Consider the following 24,557-nt stretch of genomic DNA (forward strand, 5'->3'; position numbering starts at 1 on the left):
GTCAAGGTTGAAACGCAAGAACCCAAAGATCCAAAGTACGAAGAACAGATGAAACAACTAACACTTTCAGGAGAAAAAAGTGAAATTTTGATGTCTCAAAAGAGTTGTTTCAACGAAATGCACACTAAAAAACAGCAGGAAATTGCTTGTACCCTTGAGGATAACGAAATCAATCATATTTTACGTGGGATGAAGATGGCGCGTGAGGGTATTGTGCCTCACACTGACGAAAACATTCAAGTTCAAAGTGTTGTTAAACAGGAAACAACTGAAAGTAGAGAAGAAAGTAAGGAAGAAGCTCAGACTTTGTATATTGCACATGATTTGCCACAGATCGTTACTCCCCCTGTCGAATTTCAGTCAAACCAAATTGCAAGTGTCGAACAGTCTGAAAGTTTTCAGAACGAAAAGACTTATACTATGACTACATCACTTAAAGAAGAGAGATATTTACCGAGTGAAACAATAGAAACTAGAAATATTTCAGAAGAAACAATTCAGAAAGAAGAAACGGTTATGAAAACTGAAGAATTAACTGAACTGGAAAATGTACCAATAACTCCTAAGGTTGTAGAAGGTACTCCACCAAAAAACAACAATGTTTTAGAAAATAAAATCGAAGAAGAAAGGAAGGATGAAGTTATATCTATAAGCAAAAACAAAGGTATAATCTTTGATATTGAACCAAAAATTTGTAAAAAAGCTCCAGAAACGATAATAGGCGCAAGACCATTATTTGGCCAATTGGACATTAATAGTGAATTCAAAAAAGCACTGGTTGGCAGACAAAAATCAATACAGGGAAAACGATCACGAGAAGTTAATAAAATCGATCAAAACCCAGAACCTAGAGTCAAAATTGAAAAAACAGAAACCAGAAACGATGAAGAAATCACATCGAATTCTAAACTATCCGCACAATACAAATCAAATGAAGCTGCGCAAATAGAAACAATTCGACCTAGTGACAATGAGGAGATCGAGAAAATTTATTACACTCAAGAGAGAGAGTATCATGTAGATTACCAGAAGGTGGAAGAGGAGTACGTTATGCCTGATGGAAGAACCATGCACTATAGTTATACTCCTTCTGTTACTTATTCACCTGTTCCTCCGGCAATCCACAATCAAATTCTGATGCAGCAACAACAACAGATTCAACAGAGTACAAGCCAACAAAATGTTGTGGTAGAAAATATGCAAATGGAATATTTCGATGAAAATGGAGAAGAGTATAAAAAATTGCCAGTCAAGTCTCTAATTAAAAACTTTGAGCAATGTTCAATGCCTGCTATGAGATACAAAAAGATTCGTGATCCTCTTCCTGACGTAGTCGAAAAAATTAACCCGAAATTATCTGAAAATGTTAATTTTTCAGTACAACAATACCAGCAACAATCACTTCAGTCAACACAAATTCAATACAGGGAACCGATCAATAATCAAGAACTGATGTTGAGACAAGCTGAGCAAGACTTCGATAATTTATATTACGTAGCTAATTCGAGGGTCGAAACCAATTACATGAACGAAAGCAGTTCCTTTAATAATTACAATCCTCAACCTCTAATCCAAACTTATCCTTCCGCTTTTCAACCCGTGAGAAGAAACGGTTCGCAGCCCCAAGTTGAAGGCAAGCTTCTGCTTTTGCTTATTTTTTACTGTGCCGTTTGTAGTGTACAATAATTTTAACTTAGATTTCCTAACAAGCCGTAATTGTTATGATTTGTTAAATTCAATTACTGACCTTGTTGTCTGTCGTTTTCAAAGGCTCCAACACTCTTCCAAGGTCAAAGCCGAAACCTCCAATGTCACCAAGCTACAGGCCAGATGTTACTCCGCCAGTTTTCATCCCGAAGGAGAGCAATATTCCTGTTTCCTCACCGATAGAACCGACCTACAACGTACACAACTATCCGGATTTGAGTTCGAGTTACCAGGATCAGTACAGTTCTTCGAATCCACCTCCAGTACCGACAAGGGTCAACTTCAACTGTCTACAGAACTACAACACGGCACCAAGAGGATGGGGCGAAACGAAAACATACAAACCAATTACTTTCGATAATCCGGGATCGGCTTATTCAGATTTTTAAAATTTTATTCGATGTTTTTCTTTTTTTTTTTTGAATTTTATAAATTCGACGAAACTATTTATTTAAATTATATTTTGTGATTTGTGAATATGTATTTAATTTCGGCTCGATCCTTCGTCGGGATTGTAGATTTGAGATGGCTACATAAAACCTTTTGCTGATAGATTATGACCACTAATACGCTCTATATGTATATAATTGATAATGTTACTAACACGAAGGGTAGACATGTTTTTTTTTTTGTTCAAGGCTAAGGTAACCAAGTTTTAGGCAACTCCCACGGATTGAATGCAGTTTTTTGAATACAAGTAATATGTTTTTTCTTCTTCTTTTTTTTTTGTTTAGGCTGGTTAGATTGTTAGTAACACAAGTTTTAAGTCTAGCTTTTCAAATTGTTCCAAATATATACTCCCTACCTTTTTAAAATATACTAGAGATACAAATCAGAATAAAATGTTTGAAATTATGTGTCGTCTTTATTGAAAATAATGAAATACCAATCACCATGTTTTACTACAGGTCAGATATTTGATGTACAATGGCTTAACCTGAGAATAATTATGTAAATTGATTTTAAACATGTTACTGGAAATCACAGAAGCGGTGTACATGCTCTTCTCGGTCCAAGATTGAGGAATCCATGGTCCAGCTCTATACGGTTTCCGAAACTTCTTCTCCAACAATTTATCCGACTCGTACTGGTTCAAGTACTTTTCCTTCAACATCGTGAACGGACTAAAATATTCTTTTCCTTCCTACAAGAAAATTAAAAAAAAAAAAGAGTCTTTTTTAAAGTTTCACCCAAAATTACCAGCTTGTTGGGTCCAAGTTGCGCCCAATAACCCGGCGGTCTGATTTTGCTGGGCTGAATCTTTGGTCTAACATATTGAGAACCTTTCATTTTTTCAGGGTCCTGGTAGGGATTCGGGTCGAAATATGCTTTTGGATAGTTGCTGGTCCTCATCGGTCCATTTAGAATCTGACCGTAATCTTTTGATTTCTTTTGTTTAATTTTCTTCTCACTAAAAGCACACTAACATTTATTTGATTTAAGGAAAACTACTGTACTGTACATTCTGGTCGGATAGGGAGCAATTGTGATGTCAACATAACCGGGTCCGCCTTTTTTTGGGTTTCTCGTAACGAAGTTTTTGCCATCTGGAACTTTCGGCTTTTTGTCTTTCTTTAACAACGCGCTGAAATACGGATACTTTCCGAAGGTTCCGTAATAATCTCCCGGGGTTGAATGTAACTTTGAACCGTCTCCAGGCATGAAAGCCTTTGTCGTTATATTTTTTGGCTGAGGTTTCCTAAAAATTATTCTCTATGGTATTATTTAAAATTTATGGTAATCATTATGAGTTACACGGTTTTCGCCCTCTTCCCTTTATCGCTTCCCCAACAAAAATCCTTTTAAGGTCTTTGTCAAAATATCCATAAGACGTTCCATCTTTTATCTTTGGACCAGATGTTACAATCGTTGGTCCTTTGTGAACATTCACTAAGTCCAAATTAATGAGTAATTAATTACTTACAAAGTATTCGTTTAACTCACAAGGTTGTTCTAAATATTTTCCTAGTAATGCAGTTTCTTCGCGGAAGAGTCCCAAACGTTCAATGTCCGGTTTTGCAAAGCGATTTTCTTGTTTCAGCAAGTTTGGAAACCCTCTCCCTGCCATTTTGTCTAAAAAAACTACTAAAATGTTAAAAAATGTAAATAAAACACTGACTTTTTATTTGTGTCAAATGCTTTTTCATTTGTCAACGATTATTATTCGATTATATTTTGTTTGTGCACGGATCAACATTAGAGGTATCCTCTATGAGGTTGTTTCTTTAAAAAACTTATGTTTAACATGGAAATAATATAAAATAAAAGTCAATAATAGATAATTGATCTGTTTATTACTTACATAATCTAATTGTAGGCGAGATCCAAGCAGTAAATAAAAAACAATCATTTAAACACATCTCTCAATTATAAAAAATAAAACCTAATAAAATACTGTTAATACTACTAATATAATACACATGTACAAAATAAATAATCTTTAAAACTATATATAAAAAATCACTAGTTCCCTTGAATGTCAGTTCGACTAACAGTCTTTCAGTTCATTGGTCTTCCTGGAAGGCGTGCACGATCGAGCTGATGCTTTCGTAGCCTCCTGTACACATTCCGACCAACGCTATCACCATTATCAGAACGTTTTTCGTCACACACATCATCGATAGTTCTTGATTGGAGTGTTTGATCGTCATCTCCAGGATCGGGGGGAAGAGGAGCGCCAGCGCCGAACTACTCACCGCTCCCACCAGCGAGATGAACAGTCCCAAATACGGGATGGCTTCGGCCAAAACAACTGAAACATGTCTCTATGTAAGTAAAACATTAAAATTGCTTCCCCACGAACACTTACAGGTAAGTAAGACAAGGAGGGAACGAAAAGAGAGCTCGGCAAAAACGGGATATTTCACCGGTCCGAATTTTTCCAAAACCGGCGGCCACAAAATATCGACGGCTATGTAGAACTGAAGAGAGTACGTCAAAAGAATTCCCAATGGAATAACTACTTTCACACTTTGGGCCAAACTGAAACGAACAATCGTTTAGACTTGTTATTTCGAGATGACGGCGAAACTTACTATTCGTCCTTGGGTAAATTGAGGGTGACGCTTCCTTCGATGTCCTCGCCATATTTGAGGTAGGCCAGGAAGCCGACCAAAAGGTACAGGATTATCACGAACGTCATTCCAACGTTCAGAACGCCGAACGGAGTTTTAAACTCCCGCGGGTTCTTCATTTCGTTCTGAAGAGGTAACACCTAAAAGAAATTGAATTGATTGAATCTCCTGGAAATTGTTTTTGGGCCAATATAGAAATGGTCACTAGCCAAAGTATTTACTAACCAAACCGATTCCTTCGAAAGCGAACAAAGCAGTGCCAAAAAATAGAGGGATCTGCGACCAAGTGGAGACATAGTTCCTCTCCTGGACGTTGGGTAGGTCGCGACAGCTGTAGTACAGACACGTGATAATGCCAATAAACATTAAAATATTGGCGAACGTCGAGAAAGGCGCCAGGTATTTCAGGTTTCTGATCAGCGCGGTCAAAAGTATTGGCAACAGTATTATTGCCATGTGAAAATGCACGTCCAACTCGTAGCCATAATAATCGAATACCTGTTAGGAAAAAATTTTAATTAATTAAGGAGATGTCAAATGTGGAAAACGTTATATGATTTACTTGTTTAATGTTTTCTGATATAAACACGAAGTATACACAGCAAAATCCCAATTGGGTGACGCAGAGGAAAGTGTTGACGACATTCTTCATGGTTTTGCCCCATCCCTGATACCGTTGCGGTCCGTTGTCGACCACGATCTGTACAGTTTGCGCGTAGTCCGGTGCTTCCGTCAACTGGAGCTTGTCAACCATCGTTTTTGACGCCGATAACTGAAAAAAGAAACAAATCTTTAATTTTAATCATCGATGTAAACGTTGAAAAAACATGAATGGGGAAGTGTTCATTAACATTTTTATTGAGTAAATTAGTAATTGCGAATTTCGAAGATACACCTACGAGAAACGTGCGACTTTTTTACGCTCCAAACATTATGTTGTTACGTTTAATGGCGGGAAGTGTGCAATTTTATTGTGTTTAAAGGGAATTTCTCGATCTAAACGGTTTGGTATTGTTTACGAAAAATTTATGGATGGAAAATCCGCCAAGTTATTTAAAAGTATTTTTGACATGCAACTTGTTTATTTGTATACAAATAAAAGAAATTTTATGGACAAACAATGAATTATTTTATTATTAAAAAAGGAGGGACCTTTTACAAATTGAGAGAAGAAAAAAAAATAAGACAAAAACTATGTTTCTACCAGAGGAATAACATAATAAACTGAAGAAAGAAATCTGACAATTTTTTATATTTTTTATTTAAAACCACATTTTTTATTCTAATTAATTAATTTCAGTAAGTAAAAAAGTGTATTTTAGGTAAAAAAGAATTACCATTTCTATGACAAAAAAAATCAGAAAATGAACTGCCCTCTTGAAATCTGACAAATTTTTATATTTTTTGTTTAAAACCACATTTTTAGTCCAATTAATTAATTTTAATGAATAAGCAAAAAAGTATATTTTGAAGTAAATCTGAAAAATTTTTATATATATTTTTTTAAAGTCGCATTTTTATATTAATTAATTAATTAATTTAAGTAAATAAACAAATAGATAAAAAAGAATTATTTCTATGACAAAAAAATCAAAAACTGAACTGAATGAAATGAACTGCCCTCTTTTCTTCATATATAAATTTCTCTTTAAAATAAAAAAAATAATAAACATCTTAATGAAGCCGTAAAGTTGAATTTTTTATTCAGCTTTCGCAAATCACGATTAAAAGCGTACAACATTTTCAATATATTGTTTAAAAGGTCATCAGGTTTATTAGCATCTGGTTTAAGCTTGTGAAACCGCAGAGAATTTACAACACGACGTTGTTAATTAAAATCGACCTGAACAAAAACACCTTATTTGTTTATAAAATGTACAAAACGAAAGATGTTTTTAAAATACATACCAATAAGTGTTGACAATGCACACAAATAATTCCCAATATGAGAACAACAATTGGTCCAACAACGATTCCGGCATTTCTGATAGCGTCTCCCATTGCAAATATTCCTGAACCGACGTTGCCCTTAAATAAGTGCATGAGAGTTTCGACGTACCTGAAAATTTTACGTTCATTTATTGGTCAAACTACTCAGTAATGGATCGGTTGACTAACTCTACGGTAAGTTCAGCTTTCTCATGCAAAAAAGTATATTAAAAACCCAAATTACCTACAAATTAATTATATTATAAATTGTGTTATGTTGCACGAAAAAATTAAGAAGGATACAAAAACAAAAATGGAAAAATAAATCGTACTACTTCATCAAAATGAAACTACTTACCACCTAACATTGTTAGGCAGGTTTAGATGATTTATGCCGTTTTCCTAAACAAACAATACAAATAACCAAACACACAAACTATCAAAATATTCCTCTGTTTGATCACATGAATTTTTATTGACAATAATTAATCAATGTTTGTTTTCTTGGAGTCGTTTTGTTGAATTTTTTCATTAGTTGTAAATTATTCAGATTTGTGCGTTTCATTTTGTTCAAATAATGTGAGTGAAACTCGATGTCATGTCAAATTTTATAAATGTATTTTCATAGTTAGATAATGATGATGACTGTGAAATATGTTCTAGTTTTTTTCTGGTATTTTCTCTCATGTGATTTATGCAAACTTTGCAATTTTTTTGTGTAAAAAAACACTTACGATGTTGGATGTTCGACTGTCAACCCATGACCGTGACCACCGCCCCCTCCGGCCGACTTTTCTTTCGATGTTTTCTCCTGCAGCGGTATCGATATTATCGGATCCTTCGATTGAAACGTCATAAATACGTCGTCATTACTACTGTAAAAAAAAATGCAAGCATTATTTATCAATCGTTGTTTTCGATCCCGTTAAATTATCTAGTACGATATGATATTACAATCCGTGGTATTTTTCCTAGGAATGTGCTGAAGCCATGCGAACATACACAATTAATTAATTGTGTTATTATCAAAACGAATCTACGATTTCTTTCGCAACAACACGTTCACGGTCACCTTTTATTTAAAGGGAAATTTATTCATTAATATCACATATCGTTTAAACAATAATTAATGTTCATATATCGTTATGTAACCGATGTACAATTAAAATCGCATTACTTCATCGAAGCTCTTTTAATTATCAACGGGAAAACATTTTTATTGTACGCCGAAGAATTGTAGTCGAAACTGCGATATGAAGAGAATACAATTATTTATTCATGCAAAACGTGATGGATGGATATTTTTTTTATAAGAATTTAAAACTTGATGTCCTTCAAATTATAAATTAAACTAATAAATCAAAATTTCTGCGACTCTACTTCGAAAAGGTAGTAAAAATTCAACAGGTTGGAAAGAGAGAAGAAAAAGTCCGGGCCACAAAAAAAGAGCCATGAGAGGATGTTTGTTATCTGTACAAATTTAAAACACGACAGACAGCCTTTAAATTATAAACTAGACGAATGAAATAAATTTATTTCGATTTTTTAAGAGTCAACAGGTTGTTGTGTGCATGAAGTAATTTCACAATTATAATATTTATATGGTGCTCGTTTGTTGACCTACCTTCTATCCGTTTGGCAACTTGACTTTGACCCATACCATGGCTGTTTATCATCTGTGTGATTGCTTGACTTTTTATTTTGCAATTCCATGCTGAAACAAAACCGATTTATTATCAATAAATTATCGGCACCTGAAAAATAATCAAATAAAGTGTTAAGTTCCACGTTTCGTAACGTGTTACATAATAAATTGTCATTGTTTAAAATTATAACACAGGAACGCATCTCGAATCGGTTCTCAATAAATAGAAAGCGATATTTAGCAATGCACACTATGTTAATGATGGGGTTTTAACGTTTCGCAACGGTTCAAATAAACTCGCATATTTATTAATAATGATTTTATGCAGAATGTCCCACGAATTCGAACCGCAAGGATTTTTTTTTTCTTTGAAGGATTTACCAATACCATTGTTGAAGCAGACGACCGGAATTTTAAATAGAAGCCAGAAATCGAACTTTGCAAACTGCATATTTCTACTTTATCAATTTTGTAAGTGCTATTTTGATGCTTAAATGACAGCTGCCATTATAAAAATTATAACCAACAAGTAAAATTATTAAAGGGACAAACATGGAATTAAGTGACATGTTCGATTAATACATTTGCAAGGATTTACTGTGGCTTCGTCGACTACTCTCGTACATCCAAGGTTTAATAACTAATTAAATAAGCAATCAGAAAATCATGGGAAAATGTTGGAAAATTATATACATTTAGGACGAGGCGTTAATAATTCGTATGTAGACTTTTATTTTTAACAGGCCTTAATTGCAGGAAGACTGAATTTGCCGAATTAAATAATTTACCAGATGCAAATTGTGTGCAAGATCAAGACTTTTTACTTTCATATTTTGCAGCTGTTTGTTTATCTCATAAAATGGAACAATTTTGATTTAATTAATAAATCAGATAAAAATATTACATATTGATCAGTATATTAGAGTTAATTCTGTGATAACATTGAAAATAACAATAAAAAGATATTAATATTTGATTAATGATGATTATTATTATTTACTGACTGCACATCACAACCAGATTTAATTAACTGACAACCATATAACTGTGTTTATTTATTTTATAACTAGAGGAAGATTTTTCTCACTTTTGGTTATATCAATTATAAAAAAAATTGCCTAGGTGCAAAACAATCTAAACTCAAGTAGCGGAAAAAATTTGAAGTATGCGATTAATTGATTTAATAAGTACATTATCGTATTTTGATCCAAGGTTGAATCTTTCATTCTTTCCTACGAGGTACAAAAAATCATCATGGTCCAACTGTCACGAGGTTATTTGATTCTCTCCATAAAATTGATCTCTGACTAATCTAATTGTTATTTGTGTTTTGTAGGTGTGGAAAATTCATTGCATGTTTTTATTTTACTATTTTACCTTTAGTAGTTTATGCATGTGACATTATTAACAAAATTGATAATAAAGAATTAGTTTGCTAATCAGACTATGTTAATTTTCCGAAATAATGTATTAATCAAAACAAACACAATATGTTCTGGTTGATTTATTAAAAACAACAACAAATAAATTTGTTATGTTGGCGAATCAGGAAGTAAATCATTGATTTAAACAAATTATTGTGACGTCAAATTAATTGACTGTGACGCAAAAAATTGTGCAAAAAATTATTTTATCAGATGGAGTAGTAGATAGTTTCTAAAAATTAAAAAAAAAAATTCTTACGTAAAAGATCCTAAATTTTTTCGAAATTTGATACACTCAGCCATTGAGAATCACTTGTTTGGACCTTTTACGAAAACTTTTAAACGAAACGGTTGCACGTGTCACAAATTTACTAAATCTGTGTGTGGTCATTACCAAATTTGGTTCGTTACTAAATTCTCAACACACACACGAGGTATTAAAAAAACTTTGTAGAAAAAATTGCAGATACGTACAATTTAAGACACAATTTAAAATACATTCATTTTGACTGAAGAATGTTCTATTAATTGTCGAAAAAATAATGGAAATTATTCGTAACTAATTTTTATTGATCACGATTATTGTGTTTGTTAAATTTTAATATTTATGGTTTATTTAAATATAGATTGTTACCACTGACACGTTTTGGAAATTAAATTTTGATGTTGATTCATGATAAATCAATAAACTCAGGTTTAAAACGTGAATACGTTTAACGAACTATTATTTAATTTACCTCAGTCTCATGTAATAATAATAATAATAACACTAATCATGTGTAAACAATGAAGGAACTTTTCCAAATAATAATAAAAAAACACTCGACCGTCCCATTTAAAAATTCGTTATCATTTTTCTCCATGGAATTGTTTTAGTACAATTAAACAATTACAAACAATTTACGACCTTAACCTCCAGCTGCAGCAAGAGCACGTGTTGCACAATTGCAACAATTTCTTCTCGCCATTATTAACATTTAAATGTCTATTTTTAAATCGATATGATCGATCAATTTATTTATTTTATTGGTCATAAACGAACGGTCACTAATTTTTGTTCACCACGCAAAAGAAAATTTACATACGTATCAAGTTGCATTTGCATTTTCCATTGATAAAAAAATAAACATGAAAGTTACCACGAATTTCGGTTGTGCAAATCTCGATGTGTCAAATTAAACACGCAAAAAACGCACTTTCTCTCGTGAGAATTTGCTGACATTAACCGATATGTAAGTTTAAATAGAACTATTGTATCAAAAGTATTTATTGTATTATATTGCGATTTCTATTGATAATTTCACAATAATTTTCTCTTATATTTGTTATATTTTTATGTTAAAAATCACAATTTTTAAATCAGGAATTTACAAAATAAAATACCCTTAATTAATTTTAACTTAATTAAATTTTATAAAACCATAAAATGGATAATATAAATATTTTAATAATTCTTGTAGTTCTTTAAAAAATATTTGAAAAACCTTAATTCTAAAAATATGAAACATTAGTTGTAAATTTTTTTAAACAGGACAATTAAAGTAATAAGGTCTGGGATTTCCCCAGTTAAATATAATGACCACCGTTGAAAATCAGATCAACACAAATCTTACCAATCCCACATCACAGTCAAAACTCCCCCAAAAATTGATTCACTCCACCATCAACTGACATAGGTAAAATTGTGCGTGAAAAATGCGTGTCGCACATATGTAACATAATGATGAATGAAAATAATGAACGTACCTGGTTGCGCTTGTGTGAGACAGTTGTGTAGTGGTTGTGCATGCCACAAACACTGAAAACAGAATGTGCACACCTTTGCTAGACCACTATAAGGATCAACTTGGTGGTTAATTTGATCTCCCACTCTCGCGAGTCGCGACACTCACACGAAAATGATACGCGAAATTGTAACGCGATTAATTTATGCGGTTTCGGGGGTTTCTGCGATCCAATGTTGCGTTTGGCGTCATCTGTTCGATTGTGACGTTCACGTTAGATTTTATCGGTTCGAAAGGGTTGAGAAAGTTTTTTCGGAAGGCTAATTTTCTAATTTACTTAATTAAAAGTCTATTAAAAGTCGAATTGTCGTTGCCACTCATAAACATAACGAAATCTTAGTAATTGCGCAATAAATTTTTTACGTCCCAAAAATTGAAAATTGTTCAGCGATTCAACAATTTAATTTTATTGCGTCAAAACGGACAATAACAATTTAATAAAGAGTTGTTAATTACCATTGAAAACATTTCAATAAAATTACCGCCTGAAAATCACCAATAAAAATTGCATTCCGGCATGTGCACATTATTAACATATAAAATTGCCTAATACATTATTCACACGATTTAAATACCAAACTGAAACAATTAACAGTATTATGTGCAATTTTCATTCACCAGAAAGGACTTATCGATCGGACGATTGGCGGTTTTGGAAAGGAAATAAAAAGCCAGTGAGCTCCGAACAAATGGGTCACCTTGAACGATCTTCGAAACGAAAAGGGCTTTGAACCCCAAAATTCGATTCTTGTACGGTCCTGTTTTCAGTGGCGTTACGCTTTTTCACCAGTTTTCATCGGGAAAGTTTTATTTAATTTTAATGTGAATTTAACTTAAATTAATGAGTCCGTAATTACTTTTTTCCGATTTTCTAATATTTATTCTAATATTTATTCCTTTCAATAATTCAATAGAGTACTTAAAACTTAAGTCGCTCACATGTTCTTTTGTTTCCTATTATCATCTTTGTACTCAAATTACTACAAAATATATATATATAAAAAAAAAGATATTTGACTATAAATTAATTATATAATTAATTAAATGATGGTAATAAATTATATGAAAAAGAGGTTAGTTTTGACTGTTGATTGAGTGTTTTTTGTAAGAAATTATTAGGAATTTGTCCTCGGCATTCCGTTAATAATTATCGATTTTTAAAGTTTATCTAATATATTTTAGTATAACCTTAGTATATTTTCTTAGAATACACCTGTAAACATTGACATCAGTTGTTGTTGCATAAATTTACATTCGTTACATTTGGATTTGCGTGATTTTTAAAAATCGAACTAACTCTTAATTATCTAATCAGCACCTCTTGAAACTATATTAAATCACAATAATAAATTAATAAAACTGACCTTTTTTAATAATTGTCTGTAAAAAAATCATATCACCTTGATAATAATAGTGAATATGAGTGGCATGAAGTGGATTTAACGGCCGCATTTCTTGAAAATCACGATATACTTTCCTGGTCACTCCAAGGACCACCAGTTCCGTTAGAAAATCGCGCAATTACAAATAAGTGACTTTATTAACGAAACTCTTACAACAAATTATTTTCTTGTGTCAGAAAAGGGCATTTATAATTTATGAATTTTTTTCAAAATATTTATTTAGGAATATGGAATTTTTTAATTATCTACTTGATAAGGAACTATTTAATTATTCTTGTATGTACATAATGTAATTAATGAAGGTTACACAAAAAAAGGAAATTCATTCTTGGTGTTTACATCATATTTTATACTTTGTTTATATCTTTAGACTGGATATGTTTAATGCTAAATCAACGTTGCCCATTACATCAACCAGTAATATCCAGTTTTATGTCTGACAGGTTGTAATTCCTTTAGTTTGCCAAAAATAATTTTGTTCTTAGGTTAAACGAGGTTAACAATAGAAAACTACCGCTAATTTATAAGCTCTGTAAACAATTGATTATAACATATTTACAGACAGTATTATTCCTATTCATAATTAAGAGTATTAATTTAAGACTCATTAACATTTTTATTTTAGTTCTTAATTGTTTTGGAATGTTTATTTAAGAAAACTAGGGTTTTTCCTTATAAAGACTAGGTCGTCTGGGAATTTAGGATTGACATATTTCAGATAATCGTCTTACGTACATATGTGGGGACATAACATAACTAGTGTTACAAAAAATTTTAATTCTATAATTAAAAATAATTGCTGTCTTGTGATTCACAGTAAATCTAAAGCACAGGAGAATTAAAAATGTCTTTTAACAGAAAAGAAATAATAATAATTTTCTTTGAATAGACATATTTAATAACTCCAGGCCCGCAGTTTGTTTAAATAATAAATTCAATTTCAACGTTTATACACAATAATTTTAAAAAAATTATATATGTTGTTTCATTGCTTTCAGTTGAATTTAATATTTAATCAAAAAGACTACAGTTTAAACTTTCGAATATATACTTAACTTACATTATTAATAATAAATTCTATCAAAATATTTGTTATGCAAACATATTTACTAACACATATGCTTATAGTGTAAACTTGGTGGCATATTAAATGCTTTTATTAAGATTTAAATTCAATAATCCATATTTTAATATAGATAATAAATATTTTTGTATACATAATAGTTATTCTTGTTCCAGTGTAAACACAACTACCCAAAAAGTGTTATTTGTGGAATTTATTTAATAAACAGTAAAATAATAATGTCTTTCAGCAATAAATAAATAATAAAATTTTAATTATATGCTATTTCAACAAATATTTTGAACTTAGCCATTCCACAACTTATTGTTCTATGTAAATATTGCATGCACTCAAAATACGGGTTTAAACTGGTAAAACAAATATGTACCCAAATTGACAAGAACACAAAGACTTTGATGTGACATTAATGAAACGATTATTGTTTACACAGCTCTTAAAATTCCATTTTGTCGACGATATTTAGGCAGTACGTTTTAAATCATGCTTGTATATGTTTCTATATTAATAGTTTCGTATGTAGCAGCTTCAGTAACTGTTTCCATAAATATAGACAATGATTCAACCGCGAAATATGGCAAACATTTTACTGATTTGTCGACAATTTACACGAGACATTTCAAATCGGCGAAAACCGTAAATATACGCTCTATTATGTCGAATAACTATAATTTTCAAGTGACAATTTTCTCAACCATGCTTATTAAATCTGTATGTCGTTCTAAAGCTGCGATAATCAACGTATACAAATCGGATAAGTTAACGCCGAATCAAATTTTCAATTATCCCGTGCGTATTGAGAAAGATCGTTCAAATCACAGCTTTGTGAATGAGGAAACCATTTCGAAAGTGCAACGTTTCTCTTCTGATCCGGAGGATGTTTACATTTTAGTTGTATACGATCCGGATAGTTTGTTGTTTCATTTGGAAAATAATCCGGATTCGGTGGTCTCCAAGGCGAGAGCTTTGTACTCGATTTTTTTCGTTTATAAGGATTATGATTGTCCACGAAACAACCACCAGGAAATTGCCAATGTTCTATTGACCTTTTGGTTCAAATATAATATTTTGAACGTGGTAGCACATGCTCCATATTCTTGCAATTTTAAAACGATTTACATTTACAATCCCTTTAAAAGGGTTGGTGTAAACGAATGGGGTGTGGTGAAAATGTATAACCCGGAACAAATAATACGATATCCCTATTTAATTTATAACAACCTGATTAATTTCAATCAGTACCCGCTTAAAATTGCTATGTTTGAAAGACATCCAACGGCAATAAAGAGAACACCGAAGGGACTGGATGGAAATGTTGTTTACAAAAAGATGAAACAAATATCAGGTTTCGGAGGATTGGATGGAGCAATTTTGGCCACACTCGCATCTTATTTAAACTTCACAGTTTCCAACATTCAGCGTGAAAATAACTATTTCGGATTCGTTTTTCCTAATGGTACAGTTTTTAAATGAGAAATTTAATGTAATATTAATTAGATGAACTGTTTTAGGTACGATAACAGGTAGTTTAAACCAAATAGTTAGGCGACAAGTCCACCTTTCAACAAACGGCCGCTTCATCACCAACTATAACACCACCAAATTTGAATTCACAACTCCGTACACGAACGATCAGATCTGCATCGTGGTGCCCAAATCCACGAAGCTTCCTGAATGGACTGTAGTTTTCCGTTGCTTCGATTTGATCACGTGGCTTGCTGTTTTAATCATTCTGGCTGTCTGCACTGTTATTTGGTTCGCAGAACGGCGACTTTTCGGCGACCGAGACTTTTCTAAGGCCTGTTTGGATATTTACTCCATGTTGATCTCTTCGAATATCTTCATACCTCGCAACACCCATTTGGGACCGTTCTTAGTTTGCTACATGCTCTTAAACGTGATCATGGCAGGTGTTTTTCAGGGTAGCTTGGTACGTTCGTTCACCACTCCCACGTTTCATCCCGATATAGACACTTTAAAAGACTTAGATCAGACAAATTATCCGATTTATACTTCGTTTAATATTTTCGGTACAAATGAATCGGCGATGATCAAGCGGTTGCACGCTCGTACACGAACTTACCTCAAAAACGTTGTGACTTTGGACAGGGTGGCGTACGGGAGGAAAATTGCTGGGGTGGAACGCAAGAAGGATGCAGAAATGTTTCTGAAATCTAAATATGTTGGACCGGATGGCTATCCTTTATTGCACATCGTCAAGGAGTGTCCTATTTCTTATTTCGTTGCTTATATTGTTCCGATCGGTTCACCTTTATTACCTAGATTTAATTGGATGTTGAGAAAATTGATTGAAAACGGGTTGGTGAATGCATGGTATCAAGACACCGTTGACGCTTTGATTTTGGAGTTCCAGATGAAGGCCGCTTGGACGGGGAAAAAATACAAACCTTTTACTGTTCAAGATTTGCAAACTCCTTTTTATATTTTGATTATCGGTTGTACTGCTTCCTTGTTACTCTTTATGTTAGAAATTTTTGTTAAATTGAAATAAACCTTTTCACTGTACATTTATTTTATTTAATTTACAGCTTATGTACATGTTAAAAAAGGACATTTTTCTGCGCCTCTTCGGCCAATTCCAAAGCTTTCCGTTCTTCAGCAATCCTGGCGTGTTCCTCGGCGATCTTTTGGAACAAACTCAGATGCTTATTTTTGGCATATTGAACTGCTGCTGAATCAACCGGCACCTAGACCAATACCATTTCACAAACTACAGTTCAATAATTCATACAACACTTACCAAAACCGAATTAGGTTGCACCTGATGAGAGGCTGCAATCGCAGCGTATTGCAACAAATGCTTTTCTTTAGCTTGCGCAACCGCCGCGCTGTCTTTGGGCAATGGAGGTGGATTTTTGTTCAGGACGGGGTGGAAGCCGTTTTTGTCCGCCACATATTCCACTGTACGGATTTGATGGCGAGGATCCACGTACGAATACGAACCTGTTCGTTAATTATTGTTTAAAATGATTTGTAACAATTTTTTTGTTTTACCTTGCACAACTCCGGAACCATCCGAAACTTCGGAATGGGTGCGGTCTATGTGTCCTGGAAAGCGACCAGCTGCATAACCAAATGCATATGGTTTCGGTGGAGGTGGTTCGGTGCTAACTTCAACCACCAAATGGGACACGTCACAAAATACAAGCCCTACAAAGCTTGACAACAATAATATCTGCAAGGAGAATAATACAGGAGCGAGAGTGTTAAATTAGCATAAGTACGCAGGTGGTACTGACCTTAAACATCGTTACAGCCGTTTTTCACGACACAAAATTCAACAAGAACAAATAAATTTTCATACGCTTGTGTTCAATGAAGAAAGCAGCACGTTTAACTGAGCCGTGGTATTCTTTTAACGAAGTGAAAGTACGTTAGATTTGGCGCTCGATCAGACGAACCTTGTTAAATATATTGTTTAAAAAACGACCATGTGATATACTAGTTTGTTTGGTCCGTTGTATGACATAATACGTGGATTACGTGTTTTCGCGAATCCTTGATCAGCTCGCCATGTTTTCAGAGACATTGAGATAAACAATCTTGTATTTTTATCCATCGCATCACTTGTTTTTATGTTCTTAAATAAAAACAATCACAAGATTATACCATTTATTTATGTATAAAACAATAAAAACATATTTTTGCACGAAACATCAGTTCATAGACATTATTGCACTCTTTCGTTCCATTACAGGGGTACACGCAGCATTTAGAGTGTTAAATATTATTTATATATAAAAAATGAGCGTGAATTGTCCGATATCATTCAGGTGTTATGTTGAGCGAGCGCAGCCTCGTGTCGTCGACATTCGACGCCTAGACGTCGTAACGCCGCAACGTATTTCCTTCCTGTTTCGACAAGCACGTGCAGCGACGTTCCCAGTCGCTCGCGCTTCGCCCTCTCCTCAGCTACGTTGCGTTCCGCCCTGAGGCGGGAATGGCGCACGCCTTCGACCGCATTGCGCATTTGTTCGATAAACTCTTCCTTGCCGGCGCTCGAACGCATCGCCCTGAAAGTAATTGTTATAAACAACTTTGACTTTTTGTGAGTCATTAGATCTTACTCTGGATAATTTTCGGATATCGAATTCAAAAGTGACAACTCTTTTTGCATGTACAGTCGCGTGTCCTCCAAACTGTTGTACAAAGTATAATATTGCTTAGTTTCTTTGTGTTTGGCTGCGACTAAAAATAAAAACATTTAAAAATCCGACTTTTGTCGCAAGTAATTATTAATACCTTGATTATATAATTCCAAAAATCGTCTTTGGTACTGAGCCAACTCCGCACGGTTCGGTACCTCGTCCATTTGACGCTCAAGTGCGGCAACCGAACGATTTTTCTTGGCCAACAGCAATCTGGCATTTTTAACTTTGGCATGCTCCTCTTCTAATTCTTTTTCTATATTAGTTGTTTCTTCACTTGCACTCTTTGCATTTTTGGACTCTCTACATATTAATATAAATAAACATTATTACAATATATTTTTGTCTATTTGTATTACTTACTCAATTAACTTCTGCAGTCTTACAAGTTCCACTTTGCAGTGTTCTCTAAACTGAGTTTCTTCAGTTCGCAAATTCTCGTTTAATATGACTAGTTCTTCCACTTCTTTAACACTCCTAAAATTTACACTCAAATACAAATAAACAAATTAAATTAATTAATTAATTTACTCTGGATCTTTTGCTTCATTATCCTCCAATTCCTTTAAAGCTTTGTCAGCCTCCTGCTGTTTCAGTCTTGTTTCTTCCAAATTTAATTTAACATCTTTCATATTGTCTTGACTAAGTTTAATACTTTTTTCCATTTGAAGTATACTTTCAGCCAACAATTTACCTTGCTCCTCCAGTGCAGCAATGTGGTTTTGCTCTCTGGATTTAGCACCACCATCCTTCAATTCAGATTGCAGCATTGCATAATGTTTAGCCAAATTCTCCTTGTCTTCATCATTCAAATCCTCATAATTTGGAACCTGATTCAAAACAAAAACAAATGAAAACTAATAATGATTTAAGCTTTCACTACTTACCTCTTCTTTAGCTACAATTAAGTTGTTAAGAAGCTGATCAATTTTGCGCTAAAATCACACAACATGCAAACAATACAACAAACAAAATCATAAAAAACATTAAATGCTAAATACTCAAAAATGTAAAATACCTCTTCAGCTTGATTATGTAATATTTCTTCCTCCTCTTTTTTTCTCTCCTTGTCATTTAATTGGGCTATTTCAGATTTAGCCCTGTGTCCATATTCTAACAATGTAATCTGAACCCTAGATTGAATATCAGGTGGTGGAGCATTTTTCCTTTTGTAATACCTGTTAGGTCTGTACACATCATTTACACATTTAACATTATCTAACATCTTCTCTTCTGTTTCTTTTGTTTGATTGTGGATGGGGAAGTCTTTGTTGAATTGGTTTATAGCATAGGATCTGACAAAAGCAGCCCTTTCTTGTCTAAATTCCATTGATCTCTTTACTAGCCACTAAAAAAAACTGTTTGGTCATTATCAAATTCTCTGAAATTATTAATTTTATTATACTTGTATAACTGGAAAAATATGTATGAAATCCAATCCCTGTATTTGATGTGGTTCAATTCTGTGAGGACACTTTATTTTTGGTAACACTCCCACAATTTTCTCTGTCAAAGCTCTACAATATATTCATAATTTAGGAAATTAAATTACTTTTTTGAGTTATTGTTGTACATTTTTTGGCCAATTGTGGAGTTTTCCTGGAACAACAGATCGACATCCACATCAACGTTACATGACTCAATGCACCAAGTCATGCCTCCAACTACTTTATCGAATGGTGACAGTCCCTTTATTCTGGCTCTAAAATACCCGGCAGCCACGAGGAGATCAATAATTTCTTGAAATTTGATCGACTGTTCTTCATCTTCGCGTACCTCGATCTAAAATACAAATTTTGTGGAAAACACGGCCGTCAACAGTACCATTATTTTTACTTCATGTCCATCACCGTCTTGTCTTATTGGCAGTTTCTGTGCGTTTTTTAATTTTTGTACCACATCGGGATTAACAGAAGCCATTTTTCATGGATTTTTAACACCATATCATTCGAAAAGTGTTATCTTTTCGTTCCTGAATATATATTACGTGGGACTGTTTTGACAACTTAAACTTTTATTTTATGAATAATAAAAAGCGACATCTATACGTAATCATTTATATTAAAATATACTTATAAGTTTCTATAATAAGTTTTTAAATGTTATTAAATATATATCTTAAAATTCTTGTTATTCATTATGTATTGAATTTATTCAATAATTAAACGAAAAAAAATTTAGTTAAGTAAAATCAATTTTTTATTCAGTGGCCTAGGTTTTCTATGGGCCTAACCTCCAAATTTTTTGAGGTTAGTTTTGCAAAACACGATTTGTCAAAGTGCATCACAGTGATTAAAAATGCCACTAAACGAAAACCAAATTGAAGACACTTTTTCCACGTCGGATTGGGAAGTGAAATCATTCGTTTCTGACATAATGAAATTAAATGTAAACGAAGAGCAAAATAGAAAAACAATTGTTGCCGGCATAAATAAAATGTTGAGTTCTGCCAAAACAAGAGTGGAAGGTTTGGAACTTCTGATAACGATTTTGCCGGCATTTTCTTTTGAATCATCCGAAAACTCATTGAAATGGCTCAATTTGTGTTTAATACAACAACCAGTTGACATCTGCAAGGAACAAAAGCTGTCAACTTTAAGTGCGATCATAGAATATGCACCAAAAGATCAAGAGTTCAACAAACGATTCGTCGGTGATTATTTAGCAAAAATTGTTGAATCTTGTGTATCAACCCCTTTGGAAAATGTTTACCAAGTACAAGTATCTTTGGATTGCTTGATTACTTGTATGAAATATTATGCCAGTTCTGTAGGACCATTTAAAAACAAAATCGATACATTTGTTGTTAAAATGCTGGACAATGAAAACAATGATATTGTTCAAAAAGCTGGACACACATTTTTACTACTGCAACAGGTTTGTGCATATTCATTAATTAAATTCAATTACAATAGTTTTTTGGACAGGTTGGTGGAGCAGGTGTGGATGGAAGCAACCACATTAAAAATTTTTCGAATCAGTTTGGAAAGCTGTGTTTAACTGTACATAGTTTGTATGATGTTTTATTTGAAAATGTTACTGAAATAGAATCATATGAAGAGTCTGAAACTGACACGCCATTTACTTTTAACAAAAACACCTTTGACAGTATTAAAACAATATATGTTACCACTAGGCGCTTAAGAAACTGTTTGTGTTTTATAAAATACATGATCAGGTATTTATTTTATCTTCTGTAATAGATTATTATTAAAATATAATTTGATTCCAGTAAAAAATTTTCTGCAACAAAAGAAACAAAACCAAAGCAGATTTTGGATGTAATAATTAGAGGTTTATCTGTTCATCATTGTTTATCTGAAAATGTTTCATCAAATACTTATCATTTTACTTTATTACTTAATATTATTCAAAAAGACTTGTTGCATATGTTGCAATTAACTATAAATTGGTAAGTTGATTTTGTGCTTTGTTAACTTTTCTATTACTAATATTTTGTAGGTATCAAAGTCATTTATTGCCATTTTGCTTTACCATAAGTAAATTGTTACTGGATTGTTTGAGTAGAAGCCAAAAATGCGATTGTTTTACCATTGACTGGTAATAAATATATTTTTGAATTTTTAATAAATTTTAATTGAAATGTTCTATTTTTAGTGCGTACAAGGAAGCTATTTACAAAACGATTATAGCATGGATAAAGATTGCAAAGTCTGCAATTAACAATAATTTACAACATCAATTAATAACAGCCATTTTACATGATGTAAAACCAGTAAAACAACAAGTTGTTTTAAATGTAATTTTATATGTCTTTTTCTTTATATTATGTATAATATTGATCTTAAATTTTAGATTAATAATACAGTGGGATTATCTTCAAAAGCTAAATCAAAAGCAATTAAGGAAAAAATCATATCTAGTGCACAAAATGTTAAAAATCCGTAAGTTCTAATTTATATTATTTTTTAATTTTATTAATTAATTGTATAAAATTTAAATTATTTTAGAAGTTTGTCTGCTTTAAAAATCGAACATAATGAAAAAAGTTGTAAATTGGCTTTGGATTGTCTGAAACATTTATTCAACAGTAACTCATTAAATTTAAAAGATTTAAAGATTTTACAGGTAAATATCAAGGAATCAAATTTTTACTATGTATGATAACAAATGATAATTTTAAGGATGTGTATAATGTAATATTCAAAACGCTCTTAAATATACAGTCTGCAAAAGTGACTCCACCATACAACAATATTGAATGTCAGGCGCTGCTTTATGAAATCGTAGTAGCAATTTACGATCATGAAACACTCTCTTTGCTACCGCCTTTGCAAATGAGCATTGATTTGTTGAATCACGGAGCAAATTCCCCGAATAGGTTTATCGCAAAGACTTGCGAAATTGGTTTGAATAACTTGGAGCGACTCTGTCATCCCATTTGTCCCTCTTTGTTGTACCCATATTTCGATTCTGCAACGGTAAAGACTTATGAGACATTGAGTTTTGAAGATCAAAATGAAACTGTGCATAAAGAGGAGTGTTTCGAAAGGGTCGAGTCGAATTTTGATGAGCAAATTGAATTTGTGAATAAAGAAGAATGTTCTGAAACAACTGAACCGAAAATAGTTATAATATCAAATGAAGTTATTTCGCCTCCCATTAAAAATAAGGAAAAATCGCCACAACCCGAATTAATGGAAGAAGCAGAAGTAATATCTAGTGGGGTAAAATAATTGTTTATTTTATGTAAAATATTATACTAATATTTTAAAATTATTTAGGATTCTAATGTCGATGAAAATTTAGTACAAGAAGAAATTGAAGGTAATAAAAACAATGTTGAGGAGGATTTAAACAATACAGTTATATCAATCGACGATAGTGATGAAAGAGTGAACACTCATGAAGAAAAATACGAGAAAACTGAAAATATCATAGAAGATTTAACTGTTGATGATGAACAAAGCTCTGAACCACCAAAAAAAAGAGCTAAAGTTAATGAAATTATTTCAGTAGAGGACAACGGTTTAGAAAAAGATTCTGCTTGTGAGAATGATGTTGTTTTGCAAGAAGAAATCACTTTGTTAGAAGAACCAAATAAGGATTCACCTTTAGATTTAGGTTCAAGTTTTGTAGATGAAGTTACAGATTACTAAATAATAAACGGTCCTTATATAAAAACTTGGTTTTATTAAAATAATTCAAAACTAAAATACGAATTATATTACAAAATAAATACTTCATTCTCATCCTGATTGTTCATTATATACATCACATTTTGGACAATACTAATTTATATTAAACTGAAACTATCACGACATTTTAGTTTTTTGCTCGTGTCGCAATCGAACGACCTTGCAAAGTCTTCGTGTTGAGACCACAATAAGTGCAACCTGAAAAAACATTGTAGTATAATTGCAATTAAAATTAATTTTTCTTGTTTACCGAGTTTTTTGGGACAATTTAAAATTAACCAGTCTATCAAATGTTTGTTGTTGGTTTGCGGTTTCTGAACACTGAGTCTGAAATAATATTGATTACATTTACGTGATTATTTTTGTAAAAAATTTACCTGAGAATATGATAGGAAAAATAAGGCCGAATCCTCAAATTGTTCCAGGGTAGGTTGATGAACATGAGGATCCGATTCTAATGACTTCAACAACGCCTAAAAATAATTAAAATTATATTCTGTAACAAATTGATAGAGAACAAATAGAATACTTCGTGTGCTAATTTTACAGCAGCAAATTGTTTAATTAGTTCAAGGGAGGTTTCATTAACCGTTGCCGCTGGCACGTCCAGATTCAAATTCAAAATAAACTTTGAGAGACATTCCGTCGAACTCCCAACACTTTTTAAGGAATCTATTGCGGTGTTGTGATCGTAAGACAACAGTTTATTATTGCCAGTCCATAAACTGCCGTAAGGAAGTATAGAAGATAATACTGCATTTGCAATTTCCACACCTAATCTTCCATAGATTATGGAACTGAAAGGAATAATAATAATAATAAAGCAAAAAAATCATAAGATTAATATATTTACCTAGGGTAATTGTAGTCAAAATTTGGTACGCTTAATAACGTACGGGGAATAAAAAGTTTATTGTCAGTGGAGGAATATGACACAATGGGTGTATCCGTAACCATGTTAATAATCGCAGTACTTTCATTCGAATGTCCTATTAAAGAGAGTTCTTCCATTTTTTTCTTAAATTTGATCCCATTTTTAATGCTTTCAAAAAAGTATAATTTAATTATTTGCAACTTCTTGTAGTAATTTTCTAAATATTCTGACTTCTTTATTCTTTCTGGCAGACCTATTTGTATCCTAATGTTGTTTAACTGAAAACAATCATTTTATTATCAATTGCA

The 24,557-nt window shown here is 32.6% G+C and overlaps 8 protein-coding genes across 24 annotated transcripts in view; 3 read left to right on the forward strand and 5 right to left on the reverse strand.

Moving 5' to 3' along the window:
• The window catches only part of LOC109595226 (uncharacterized), a 72,158-nt gene extending 69,596 nt beyond the window's left edge, over nt 1-2,562 (forward strand). For all 10 annotated transcript variants that reach the window (XM_049963381.1, XM_049963379.1, XM_049963382.1 and 7 more), the window contains one exon: nt 1,771-2,562. In XM_049963381.1, coding sequence (XP_049819338.1) covers nt 1,771-2,096 — 326 coding nt within the window. In that variant the 3' untranslated portion in view covers nt 2,097-2,562. The remainder of the gene's footprint in view (nt 1-1,770) is intronic.
• LOC109595224 (UPF0602 protein C4orf47 homolog) lies at nt 2,546-3,926 on the reverse strand. The gene is made up of 5 exons (XM_020010535.2): nt 3,652-3,926; nt 3,465-3,597; nt 3,170-3,406; nt 2,908-3,118; nt 2,546-2,851 (listed from the first exon to the last, which is right to left on the reverse strand). The coding sequence occupies exons 1-5, from the start codon at nt 3,773-3,775 to the stop codon at nt 2,597-2,599; spliced, it is 960 nt and encodes a 319-aa protein (XP_019866094.1). The 5' UTR covers nt 3,776-3,926; the 3' UTR covers nt 2,546-2,596.
• Nucleotides 3,927-3,982: 56 nt separating this feature from the next.
• On the reverse strand, nt 3,983-11,656 carry LOC109595223 (proton-coupled amino acid transporter 1). Of its 7 annotated transcripts, none has more exons than XM_049963389.1 (9): nt 11,526-11,656; nt 8,335-8,424; nt 7,445-7,582; nt 6,690-6,840; nt 5,344-5,553; nt 5,007-5,279; nt 4,743-4,921; nt 4,517-4,689; nt 3,983-4,459 (listed from the first exon to the last, which is right to left on the reverse strand). In XM_049963389.1, exons 2-9 carry the CDS (start codon nt 8,421-8,423, stop codon nt 4,212-4,214), a joined length of 1,461 nt encoding a protein of 486 aa, XP_049819346.1. In that variant the 5' UTR covers nt 8,424; nt 11,526-11,656; the 3' UTR covers nt 3,983-4,211. The 7 variants fall into 7 exon arrangements, with proteins under 7 accessions (XP_049819346.1, XP_019866092.1, XP_049819345.1 ...); XM_020010533.2 differs by having other exon boundaries at nt 7,445-7,585; XM_049963388.1 differs by lacking the exon at nt 11,526-11,656 and adding an exon at nt 11,393-11,418 and having other exon boundaries at nt 7,445-7,585.
• Nucleotides 11,657-14,137: 2,481 nt separating this feature from the next.
• LOC109595186 (uncharacterized) lies at nt 14,138-16,588 on the forward strand. Its single transcript, XM_020010490.2, has 2 exons — nt 14,138-15,503; nt 15,559-16,588. Exons 1-2 carry the CDS (start codon nt 14,531-14,533, stop codon nt 16,557-16,559), a joined length of 1,974 nt encoding a protein of 657 aa, XP_019866049.2. The 5' UTR covers nt 14,138-14,530; the 3' UTR covers nt 16,560-16,588.
• On the reverse strand, nt 16,563-17,465 carry LOC109595227 (larval cuticle protein A2B). Its single transcript, XM_020010537.2, has 4 exons — nt 17,308-17,465; nt 17,063-17,243; nt 16,809-17,011; nt 16,563-16,755 (listed from the first exon to the last, which is right to left on the reverse strand). Exons 1-4 carry the CDS (start codon nt 17,314-17,316, stop codon nt 16,609-16,611), a joined length of 540 nt encoding a protein of 179 aa, XP_019866096.1. The 5' UTR covers nt 17,317-17,465; the 3' UTR covers nt 16,563-16,608.
• Nucleotides 17,466-17,666: 201 nt separating this feature from the next.
• LOC109595200 (coiled-coil domain-containing protein 93) lies at nt 17,667-20,217 on the reverse strand. Of its 2 annotated transcripts, XM_020010504.2 has the most exons (10): nt 20,053-20,216; nt 19,790-19,998; nt 19,622-19,733; nt 19,235-19,564; nt 19,104-19,151; nt 18,748-19,046; nt 18,580-18,693; nt 18,311-18,519; nt 18,136-18,256; nt 17,667-18,081 (listed from the first exon to the last, which is right to left on the reverse strand). In XM_020010504.2, the coding sequence occupies exons 1-10, from the start codon at nt 20,134-20,136 to the stop codon at nt 17,838-17,840; spliced, it is 1,770 nt and encodes a 589-aa protein (XP_019866063.1). In that variant the 5' UTR covers nt 20,137-20,216; the 3' UTR covers nt 17,667-17,837. The 2 variants fall into 2 exon arrangements, with proteins under 2 accessions (XP_019866063.1, XP_049819343.1); XM_049963386.1 differs by lacking the exon at nt 19,104-19,151 and having other exon boundaries at nt 20,053-20,217.
• A 166-nt stretch (nt 20,218-20,383) lies between these two features.
• On the forward strand, nt 20,384-23,355 carry LOC109595240 (uncharacterized). The gene is made up of 9 exons (XM_020010554.2): nt 20,384-21,093; nt 21,144-21,394; nt 21,449-21,628; nt 21,679-21,777; nt 21,835-21,976; nt 22,033-22,121; nt 22,188-22,305; nt 22,362-22,904; nt 22,962-23,355. The coding sequence occupies exons 1-9, from the start codon at nt 20,515-20,517 to the stop codon at nt 23,334-23,336; spliced, it is 2,376 nt and encodes a 791-aa protein (XP_019866113.2). The 5' UTR covers nt 20,384-20,514; the 3' UTR covers nt 23,337-23,355.
• The window catches only part of LOC109595239 (protein gone early), a 53,312-nt gene continuing 52,105 nt past the window's right edge, over nt 23,351-24,557 (reverse strand). Inside the window, exons 9-13 of the mRNA XM_049963385.1 lie at nt 24,229-24,527; nt 23,905-24,172; nt 23,753-23,848; nt 23,626-23,702; nt 23,351-23,573 (exon numbers count right to left, since the gene is read on the reverse strand). Of these exons, the coding sequence (XP_049819342.1) occupies nt 23,474-23,573; nt 23,626-23,702; nt 23,753-23,848; nt 23,905-24,172; nt 24,229-24,527 (840 nt within the window). The 3' untranslated portion in view covers nt 23,351-23,473. The remainder of the gene's footprint in view (nt 23,574-23,625; nt 23,703-23,752; nt 23,849-23,904; nt 24,173-24,228; nt 24,528-24,557) is intronic.

This window comes from Aethina tumida, chromosome 2 (assembly GCF_024364675.1).
Source record: "Aethina tumida isolate Nest 87 chromosome 2, icAetTumi1.1, whole genome shotgun sequence".
Taxonomy (NCBI): domain Eukaryota; kingdom Metazoa; phylum Arthropoda; class Insecta; order Coleoptera; family Nitidulidae; genus Aethina; species Aethina tumida.